Below are 10,888 nucleotides of genomic sequence, written 5' to 3'. Positions count from 1 at the left end.
ATTTAACAGCCGGGCAGAGGCGGTGCTGAGGGCCAGGGTTTGGGGGTGGGATGGCAGGGGTAGGGGAACGCTTGGGCTGGGGGAGCTTCAAGGGCTTTGCCAACCTAGACGATTCTGTGATTCTATGAAATGGACTTTGAATACCTGCTCTGCCAAGAGCAGCACTTCCCAGTAGGTCGGGCTGGTAACGCGCTGGAAGATGGGGACACCATTCTGCCCCAGCAGTCACTCAGCCTGCTGCGCTTTCTCCTCTTCCACTGCCAGGCAGTGAGAGGGAGTTTCTTTCAAGGAGACATGCTAATGCAGGCATGAGTTTCTTCATCTCTGCTAAACCAGGGCATTGATCACTCAAAAAGTTGGAGCATTAGAGAAACTGGGCAGGGCAGGGACCTGCTGTACATATATTTACACCAGGCTATAGGTATACCTAAATATACCTATTTATACCAGGCTAATGTGCTTGCTCTTTGGTAGGCTTAGAAAAGTAGTGGGCACATTGGATTCCTCAGTGAAGTACACTGTCACACTCAGATCAGTTTTTTTTATTTCAAATGGCAAAGGTTTGGGTTGGGAAGGAAGTGTTTAAATGACTATTGCAGAAATTTTCACTGCACCCTCGTTAATGTATTCATCAATGACTAGAGGAAGAGAATAATCAGCCTAGTAATGAAAACCCCCAGTGGGTGGGTTGGAAAAGTTGTAAAAAATAGTGAGGCTACTAAAATGCTGCGAGGGCTGGAGCCCCTCTGCTATGGGGCCAGGCTGGGAGAGTTGGGGGTGTTCAGCCTGGAGAAGAGAAGGCTGCGGGCAGAGCTGAGTGCGGCCGGTCAGGGCTTCAAGGGGGCCCAGAGGAAAGGGGGGGACAAGCTTTTTAGTAGGGCCAGCTGGGACAGGACAAGGGGGGATGGCTTTAAACTGAAGCAGGGGAGGGTTAGACTGGATCTAAGGAAGAAATTCTTTGCAGTGAGGGTGGTGAAACCCTGTCAGGGGTTGCCCCGAGAGGGGGTGGAGGCCCCATCCCTGGGACCATTCCAGGCCAGGTTGGCCGGGGCTGTGAGCAACCTGATGTGGTTCAAGGTGTCCCTGCTCCTGCAGGGGGGTTGGGCTGGGTGACCTCTGGGGGTCCCTTCCCACCCAAACCATTCCATGATTCTATGATTTCATAAGGAAGCATTAGAAAGAAGCCAAAACAACAACAACCTAAGGCATCCCTGCCAACAAACCAGCATTATTTCAAGTTACTTTGTTTCTTCCCCAGAATTCCTTTACTTGTTTTATCTCCCTAATCTCAGTTTCCCTGGTCTGCTCCTTTGCAGTTCTCCATCTGAAACGGTTGTTTTGGGAGCTTTGAACCTATCGGCAATTTGGGTTTGCTTTTCCTCCAGCTGATCTTTTGCTAAGTCACAACCTCAGCCCTCCTCGCTGCGGAGGCTCCCTGGTAGACGCTGCCGGCTGTGCTTATTCATCAGGCAAAAACCTCCTTGCCTGTGTGGATGCCCAGGGTCTCCCAGAGCCTGAGGGTTCCGCAGCCGGGCCGCTAGCAAGGATTCCACCCGTAAAAGTGCTGCTTTTGAGCTCTTTTATGGTTTTGATGCTGGTTTTTAAATGTAGCCCTCTAGTAAGCAGTGTAAGTACGTGCAGTGCTAGAAGTGATCACGTCGGGGGGGCTCTGACTCCTAACTCTGCCTTCTTTCAGTCTTTGGTGCTGGTGTCACGCCTTCCGTATGTGAACCTGTTCCAGTCATTGCTGCAGCTGATTGCTCCGGAATACTTTGACAAGCTGGAGCCGTGCCTGGAGGCAGGTGAGCCGTCAGCCCTGGGAGGGAGGGTTTGCATCTTGAAATCTTTTTGTCAGGAGGTTCCTGGAAGACAGCTGAACTGTTCCAAATGAGTTCATGCCGGAACAAATTCCAGCAGGGAAAAACTTTGATCCAAGTGGTTGGCTTGTCAAAATTATAAACAGCTGTAAAGGATGCGTTAGTGGGCAAAGTCTGACACCCTTAATAGATGATGCTGTCAGTTTTGTGTACGCTGGATTCCCAGCGAGAGGAAAAAACTGCTAATGCTGCATCTCTGGCTGGGTCTTTATTCACTGTTCAACCTAATCGTGATTTATCGGCAGTACAGCGCTGCTGGGCCTGCACTGGAAATAGTGCTGCAGACCTAGGTCTGGTGTCTGCCCTAAACTCGCACAATTATTTGATGTTTGTTTGCAGCGAGCCAGGGGGACACGTGAACCGGGAACGAGCGACAATTAAATTGGCAGAACTCAAAGGACCAGCTGAATTAGCTGTGTCGGCCTGCAGATTAAACTTTTCTCTTTACCTGTGTCCTCGCAGTGTGCAATGAGATTGATCAGTGGCCGCCTCCTGTGCCGGGACAGACCCTGAACCTTCCCGTGATGGGAGTCGTCATTCAGGTACTCGTTGGTGCTGACCTGCGCTCAGCGGCAGGCTGAGGCAAACTGGGAAGTGGAACGTGTGTTCCCTTCTCTTCTGGATGTTAAAATTGCTGTTCACTCTAGATTGTTGCCTTTATCCCTAACCTCTGTACAATCAGAACTGGTACTCGAGGGAGCTTTCTCACGTGGGTGGTTGTGAGGGAAGAAGACAAAGCACGCCGATTGCATCGCCCTGGGTAATGTCTGTTCTTACGTGTGATCTAGGTGAGGATCCCATCGAGGGTGGATAAGCCAGGATCAAGCCCAGTGAAGCAGTTCAACCAAGAGGTGAGATGAAGTGTGTATGGCGTGACACAAGCCAGTGATGAGCAGATTCTAGACTACTAAGGAAGGAGGGTGGAGAAGCACTGGAACTCCGTCAGCCTTGTCCTGTTTGAAACCACGTTGGCCTGGGATGAGTGTGGTTTAAGCTACCCATCTGGTTCGAACGGCGCGCTGCCATGCCCGTGTCTTTCAAAACAGGGCTCCCTGCACGGAATTTTTGTGCTTCAAGTTACAGATATGCGTTGTTCCCTGAGTTTGTGTTCACCTTGCCTTTCCTGGGAACTCAGGCATAGGTAGGTCTCCCCGAGACCCTGCCTTAGTCGTCTGTGTTGGTTTGTAGCATTTGCTGGCTGAGCATCTTTACTGCTTTTGTTCAGCTTTTATTTCAATTCTTGTTCATTTGATTTTTTTTTTTCTCCCCTTTTTCTCTCCTTGGAATAATGTTGTCATATTTCACAACTTCTGGTACCTGTATCACCAACCCCTAGTGTCTCTCTCTGTACCTTAAGCTCTGCCTTGCACAAGAGGGAACTCTAGAAAATAAAGGAGCAGACACAGGAAGTCTTTCACATCTTGAAAAGAAGGGATTCTTGGCTGTCTTCTAGCCAAGGGAATTTATTTGGACCTTGAATGCTCCATCCAGATCCGTTCTGGCTCGTATCTCTAAGCGTTAACCTTTTTCTCTTCTCTTTATGCTTATCGTAGAGGGAGCTCCTTCGGGACTGACGCGGTCAGTTTAGCTGCCATTTCAGTCAGGACACTTCCATTTACTAACAGTTTTGGATTTGTTTGGATTTTTTTCCTTCCTCATTTAGAATCTGTTACCAGCTCCACTGGTTCTCCCCAGTATTCATGAACTGGATCTTTTCAGGTGAGAGCCACCACCCCTGTAACCCACTCCTCTCCTCATCCCTGCTTTCCCCTCTCCCTGCTCAGAGCATCCTGTAAATCAGAGGTGTAGTGAAGATGTCAAATGAGGAATCAAAAATGACTGCTTTGCAGAGTGTCATTTAGAGTACTGGGCTTGCAGAGCTCGGGCAGTGTTTAAACCCCCGTGTGCGGGTTAGAGGAGGGTTTCTTCCCTTGTCCTCAGCTGGTGATCAGCTTGATCCGCGAAGCGTGCCCGTTGCCTGAACCAAACTGTTCCGCATTGTAGGTGCTGTTCTGACAGACGCGCATCTGCTGTAGTCCACGTGCGTTTTACCTTGCTTGGATGAAAAGACGTCCTGAGAGCAATGTGGTCAGCAGGTTGCTGTGCATTGCTTAAAGCATTTCCTTTACACACGTACGAAATGGTTGAGCAACAGCATGTGTAAGGACACATGGCATTCTGTTGTGGGATACTAAAAACCAATCCTAGATTTCCAATTCCCAGATAGAAGCACATCTGGATAGGCTTATATGGGATAACTGTGCCTGGTCTTCTCTGAACTGCGTTTCTAACCTCATTCTTCCTTCCTAACAGATGTTTCCAGCCAGTGCTAATTCATATCCAGATGTTATGGGAGCTGATGTTACTGGGAGAGCCAGTTGTTGTGATGGCACCATCCCCTACAGTTTCTTCAGAAATGGTTCTGGCACTTACCAGGTAATGCCTTCAAATTCAGAGAATCCCAGAATCCCAGACTGGTGGGGGCTGGCAGGGCCCCCCAGAGCTCACCCAGTGCCACCCCCCTGCCCAAGCAGGCTCACCCAGAGCAGGGGGCACAGGACAGCGGCCAGGCAGGGGTTGAATATCTCCAGAGAAGGAGACTCCACAGCCCCCCTGGGCAGCCTGGGCCAGGGCTCAGTCACCCTCAAAGTCAACAAGTTCTTCCTCATATTCAACTGAAACCTCTTCTGCTTCAGTTTGTGCCCGTTGCCCCTTGTCCTGGTGCTGAGCACCACTGAGAAGAGTCTGGCTCCGTCCTTGTGACCCCCACCCTTGAGATATTTGTAGGTGTTGATGAGATCCCCTCTCAGCCTTCTCTTCTCCAGGCTGAACAAGCCCAGCTCCCTCAGCCTTTCCTCCTAGGGGAGATGCTCCGGCCCCCTAATTATCTTAGGGGCTGAGATTCTGAGAAACAGGTAACTACAATAATAAATTCTGGCAGTTTTTCTCTTTCAGATCCACTCTTCTGCCAAGTCATTTCTTGTAGTTTTGGGTTGCCTATGAAAGCACGTAGGACAAATAGCATAGCAAGAGTCTTGCTCCTATTCCACCAATGGTAGAGAGGAGTAAAAGTGACTCTCCCGTGTGGGGAGACCTGATGGCTCATAGCCCTGAGGAACTTTGTCTCCCCAGCTTTGAACTCTGCTTTAGCGAAAAAAAAAAAAAAAGCTGGGAACTCCTCCAAAGTGTTACCTCTGGCAGGACAAAACACTGCTCTAGGACATAAACCTGGTGTAAACGCACGTTCCTGCTCCGTGAAGTTTATACGGCAACTGTTCTGTCTATCGTTGCAGCTGCCTTGCTCCTCTGAGGTACTGTTGTGACTACCGCCCCTATTTTACCATCCACGACAGCGAATTTAAAGAGTATACCACCAGGACACAAGCTCCGTGAGTAGCCAGTAGACCCTTGCTACCCGCTTGCCACTGGCTGTGTGACGGAAACCCTGAGGTTAGCATTGGTCTGCTTTTCTTTTTCCCCCTCTTTCTAGGCCGAACATTGTTGTGGGAGTCACAAACCCTTTCTTTATCAAAACTCTCCAGCACTGGCCGCACATTCTTCGGGTCGGGGAGCTCAGAATGTCAGGTAAGGCTGGAAGCAACGTCCTGATGTGCTGGTAGACCTTGTCAGAGGCTGGTAGTGAGCCGACAGTTGCAGTGCTAGCCAGCATCTTACCCATCCCCATTCCTGTGGGAGCTGAGAAAGCCGAGGGAAGCCTGGACTCTGGCTCAGGTGATGCGCAGGGTGAGCGCAAACGATGGTGAAGACAAACCGTTGAGGGGAAAACTTGCTGTGGTTTTTTTTCCTGATGCATTAAGAAAAGGAGATGTCCTTCCTGGGCAGGACAGAGAAAATTATTGCATAGAGAAGGAGAGGCGGGGAGAGAGACCCCGGTTATTGTCTGTGAAGCCAAGGAAACCCCTAGGTTGAGGAGTGGGTTTTTCTTGCGGTGCCTCCTTAACGCGTTCCTGTTCCGAAACTTTAGCAGGAAGGTTAGCTGATGAGAAGGCTGATGTGAGGGTGGGGTTAAGGGAGGATATGATTTTGGATGTACAAGTGTAGGACTGGATGTTCTCAAGTGCAAAGTCTCCCATGTGCGTGCCGGGGCTGCGAGGGTAGATGGAGAGCCTGGAGTAGTCATCTGATGCCTTTCCACAGGAGACCTGCCCAAGCAAGTCAAGGTGAAAAAGCTAGCTAAACTAAAAACCCTAGACACGAAGCCAGGTAAGTCCTCTTGGCAGACGTCGTTTGATTTTATTTACCCTCCCGCGTGGGGGATTTTGCAGGCATGTGAACATGGCATGCGTTATTCCTTGTATATCAACAAACGGACGTTTTGGTGTTACCATCTCCTCGCGGTTCTCTGTGGTGGCATCCCCCACCCCATACAGGAAAACCACGTGTCCCTGTTCTGAGATTGAAAAAGCCAATGGAACAAATTATTTCAGATTCGGGAGAACTTCTGATTTTCTTGATTTTATTTGATACATCATACCCGCTTTTTAGATGCGGTGGAAGTCAAAGGAACCTGCTTACCTGGATAAAGCTGTCACTTAACTAACTGTCCTGAGCTGATTCTGCTAAGTGATCTCACCGTAAGCTTAGCGTAGGAAGGTCCTTGAGGTGGTTCAGCGTCCTTTAATCCTGCTGTGAATGCTGCCTGCATTAGGAATTTTGTAATTTTTGTAATGATTTTTTAATAATTTTTGTAATTATACACACACACGTGCGGCTGCCAGGGTTTGTGCTAGGAATTTTAAGTTCTGTTATCCCCGCGCTATACAGCATTATCCTTGCGATATAGCATTATCCCTGCGATATAACATTATCCCTGCAATATATAGTCTAGAGCCTCCTCTACGTACATGGGGAAGTCTTGGTTTTAACTTCTGTTTTTTTAATTTTGGTTTGGTTTTTTTCCAATCTAGGAATCTATACTTCTTATAAAACATTTCTTCACAAAGACAAAACCCTGATAAAAAGATTACTAAAGGTAAGCAGTTCCCACTCCATCTTGCAGCCTGTACGCCGTTACGGGAAAACCACGACAGCTTGGTTTAAACAGACGAAGCTCTCCATAAGGAACAGAGTTTTTACAGTGTGTAAGGATTTAGTCAAGTATACCTGGACGTGTTTATCATGTCGGTTTGAAAACCTTGCGCTTAATATTATGGATTAAATGCTGGCGCTAATGATAACCTAAGTGAGAACATTTGTTATCCAAAAGGAGTCTGAAAGAAGAGGTTCTGTGGAGGGAATGTGAGCGGAACGTTGAGCCAGCGAGCAGAGTATGGCATCTGGGTGGTTCAGTTTTCCAGACTGCTCTGGACCTGTAGCTGTGGTGGTTGCAAATTCTGCGTCTGTCTGCGCAATAGAGAACAGCACCTGTGTGAACGCGCTGCTTGTGCTTGCAGGGGATTCAGCGGAAACGCCCGTCTGAAGTCCAGAGTGCCCTTCTGAGGCGTCACCTCCTGGAGCTCACCCAGAGTTTCATTATTCCCCTGGTGAGTTGAGCAGAGACTTGTCAGCGTGGCGGAAAGGGGAGGGGAGGTGAAGTGGAGATGCCCGAGTGACGAGTTTGCACTTGCCCTCTCCTCTTCGCCCGTAGCTGAGCATCTGCAGTAGGTTCAGGATGAGGCACTCTGTAGAGATCTTCTACTCCATGGAAAGGAACTGAACGTCCCTTGGACGCACACTTCAGTATTAGCACAGGAGTCTGCAGGTTGGGTATTCAGCGCGCTGTGGGTTAAGGCAGAGCGTTGTTTCCTGCCGTGTAGGGGTAGGTGTTCCAGGTTATTTGACTAATGGCAGCTTTTTGCTCCTTTCAACAGGTAGTCAAAGCAGAGATATAGGGAATGGACGGGAGCCAAAACATTCCTCTTCCCCTCTAACGCTGGAATCAAACCTATTGCTGGTGTGAAACCTTCCCTCCTGGCTTTGGGAAGCTTTGCTGTAGAGCTTAAGAGGCCTGTCCACGTGGTGATCACCACCCTCGGGCAGGTTTTAGCTTTCTTTCAAGGCCTTCCCTGTCTGGTCCCACTAGAAAGCTGCTGGTGCTTTTTTTGGCAACCATCCAGCTGGCCAAGTTTGGCTCCTCCACTTTCTTTCTTACATCATCTTAGGGGGTGGTACCTGGGAGGATGGAGCATCTTCTCCGATTCTGGTCCTTCCTGCCAACTTCTTCCCACCTGAGCTTTTCTCACATGGCATACTTAGGATTCTTGCAGCCCAGTTTTGTGACCTGGCCTCTGGTGGGAACCAAGCTGGAACACTTTGGCTCATGTAAAATGCAACTGTGGAGAAGAAAACCAGAGTAGGAGGCTGTTGATGGGGCCTGTGATCCACTGGAGAAGACCATCACACTCCGTGACCACACAGGAGGCTCCTCGATTGTTGTAACTTTTTTTAATTATTATTTTTAAATTTCTTCTTAGGAGCATTATATTGCAAGTCTGATGCCCCTGCAGCGGGCCATTACTCCATGGAAGGTATGTTCAATTTTCCAGTCACTTCTGCTTTCCTTTGACTGTGGGGGTTGGGAATAGTTATTCCACGTGCTGATGGCATACTCTGATACGGTGTGTGAACTTCCCTCGTTGGAGGAAGAGGGTTATTACTCCTTTAAAAAAAAATAATTTGAAACAAACATGGGGCAGATGCTTCCTGTTTTGCAGTCAGCTCGGCGACTGCAAATCTAATTTGCATTTTACTAGCCCGTCTGGGTAAGATGTTTGTGCGTTTTTCTGTCCTTGTAGTTCTCGAGTCTGCCTCGTGCAGCCTCTTCCCCCGTAAATACAGGCCTCATCTTCCCCCTGGTTTCTTTTGGGTGCCGTGCAATGTGGTCTTTCTGTTGTGCAGAATCCTCCGCAGATTCGTCCTTTCCGCCAGGAAGATTTCATGAAGACCCTCGAGCATGCTGGTCCCCAGCTCACCTGTGTTCTTAAGGGTGACTGGTTAGGCCTCTACAGGTGAGATTTTGGTGATCGCTTGCCTTATCCCCTTAGCAGCTGGTGCAAGCTGTAAAGAACATCAAACCCTGTATTAAAATTGGGAGCAAAAAGGGAGAATCAACCCCATGGCTTACGTAGTCTCCTAGATGAGTAGGTACAGTCGGGTTTAGAAGCTGCCACCTCTCCGCCTTCAGGAACTTGGTTTAAGTCCTCGCTGCTGGAGAAGAAGGGGACTCACCTCTGACATCAGCGGCGCGTCATTCATCGTCCTCCAGGGAATCTTTCTTTCTGAAGTGTCTGGTGCTGGGCTGGTGGGGAGTAAAGGCTCGTAGGTCTTCATCCAGCCCTGGTGTTGCGTGTTTGTACAGCGTTCAGGACAACGGCTGTTTCATTTTTACTGCGTGATGGCTGCACTCTTAGAACACAGAAGGACGGAGTTTCTTCAGGGTAGAATCTAAGAGAGCATGCAGGAGGGTCCGTCCGTGGTTGTCGTGAAGGATAATTAGTTATGAATGGGATGGAGAAGATACTCATCACAGTATGTGTAGGGTTTTTTCCAGAGATTGGATACCCAGGGGGGAGGAAAATGGGAGTTGTATGGATATGGAGAAGGGAAAAAATTCCAGACATGAGCAGAGACAACAATCACGGATGAGTGTGTTTTGTTGCTGTGATAGAGTTTGTACCACTTTGTGCTTTAACGTATTTAGCAGAAACCATGCAGTTCTGCTCCTTATGGTGCTGGTGCGGTAGACAGAGTTAATCTTGCTTATCTGATATTTTGAAAAATAGAAGCACACAACCAGCGGGTTCAAGAAACTGGTTGAGGTTTGCAGGCGACTGATGGGCACGCAGGAGTTCACCCGTCCCGGGGTTCTTCACCACCTGAGGTTTTGTGCATATGCTATTCCTTGTGTTCCTAAGTCAAACCCTTAATTAAAAAATAAGTCCGTGGGTGTCACAGTGGCACCCTGAGATGCTGGCGGGGGTCAGGGCTCCGCTGAGCTGGGCAGAGCGCACGAGAGCAAGGCTCCTGGGGGTCGCAAAAGGAGACCACAAGCACCAGCTGAGCTCCGCTGGTGAAGCGCTCTCTGCGGGCAGCCCGAGGGAGCAGCTTGGAGAGACACGGGGTCGCTCTTAATAGAGGAGAGCACCGAAATACGGCGCCTGAGGTGTCCCCACTGCTGGTGAAGGAGTCGCAGAGAGCGCGGTGCTGAAGTGGCTGTTACTCAGCTCCACACAGCATCTTGAACCTCCTCATCCTTTTTTCTCTCTGCTGCCACAACCCTTGTCTTTCAGCTGGTGGCTTTTCAATCCCGTTTGGGGCTTGAGCGGAAGTTCTGTAACGCTCCGAGATAAAAGCAGGGACTGTGCTGCCCCCTGGTCGTTCTCCTGCGTCACTCAGTACAGCGGAGGTTTGTTGGAGAGGTGTAAATTCATAAAATCACAGAATCATAGAATCACTTTGGTTGGAAAAGACCTTTAAGATCATCAAGTCCAATCGTTCCCCTAACCCTGCCATCCCACCACTAAACCATGTCCCTAAACCCTTTGACATAGCCTGGCCGATACCCTGTCTATGCAGGAGTCCCCAGTTACACGGGACTTGCGTCCATGCTAGCAAACGGTTGAAAGCTTTAAATACCAGGAAGGGAGAGGAATTAAGCAAGATAGCGCAGGGGAATGTGCATTTCCTCCCGTCTCGAGCCATCCCAGCTATCGTAACTCCAAAGGAAAAAAGGGGCCAAAATCAGGCTACAGGGGGGCAAAGAGCACCGCTGTTTGTGGTGGCGGGGGCCTCAGCTGGTGCAGAGGGAAGTCTGAGAGGGGCAGGGCTGCCCCCTCCTTGGTGACGAGCTGCTAAAGCTGCTCAGCTGTGTCACGTTAATGCCTGATAGAAGAGAAGCCTCGGGAGTAGACAAGATAGGAGAAGAGAGGAGGAGGGGGAATGGTTTGAAACTGTGCCAGGGCAGGTTTAGGTTGGACATTAGGAAAAACTTCTTCACCGAAAGGGCTGTCAGGCTCTGGAAGGGGAGGTGGTCGAGTCCCCATCCCTGGAGG

At 49.5% G+C, this 10,888-nt stretch overlaps 1 protein-coding gene across 1 annotated transcript in view; it reads left to right on the top strand.

Moving 5' to 3' along the window:
* DENND6B (DENN domain containing 6B) overlaps positions 1-10,888 on the top strand; it is a 20,213-nt gene that overhangs the window by 6,167 nt on the left and 3,158 nt on the right. The window contains exons 6-17 of the mRNA XM_035896078.1: positions 1,697-1,802; positions 2,340-2,419; positions 2,666-2,728; positions 3,541-3,596; positions 4,191-4,313; positions 5,171-5,266; positions 5,368-5,462; positions 6,036-6,101; positions 6,806-6,870; positions 7,292-7,381; positions 8,312-8,365; positions 8,736-8,845. Of these exons, the coding sequence (XP_035751971.1) occupies positions 1,697-1,802; positions 2,340-2,419; positions 2,666-2,728; positions 3,541-3,596; positions 4,191-4,313; positions 5,171-5,266; positions 5,368-5,462; positions 6,036-6,101; positions 6,806-6,870; positions 7,292-7,381; positions 8,312-8,365; positions 8,736-8,845 (1,004 nt within the window). The remainder of the gene's footprint in view (positions 1-1,696; positions 1,803-2,339; positions 2,420-2,665; positions 2,729-3,540; positions 3,597-4,190; positions 4,314-5,170; positions 5,267-5,367; positions 5,463-6,035; positions 6,102-6,805; positions 6,871-7,291; positions 7,382-8,311; positions 8,366-8,735; positions 8,846-10,888) is intronic.

The sequence above is a fragment of the Egretta garzetta genome, unplaced genomic scaffold (assembly GCF_000687185.1).
Source record: "Egretta garzetta isolate BGI_Z169 unplaced genomic scaffold, ASM68718v1 scaffold636, whole genome shotgun sequence".
NCBI lineage: Eukaryota > Metazoa > Chordata > Aves > Pelecaniformes > Ardeidae > Egretta > Egretta garzetta.
Note: the sequence above shows the minus strand (reverse complement) of the source record. Positions and strands in the feature narration are given on the sequence as shown.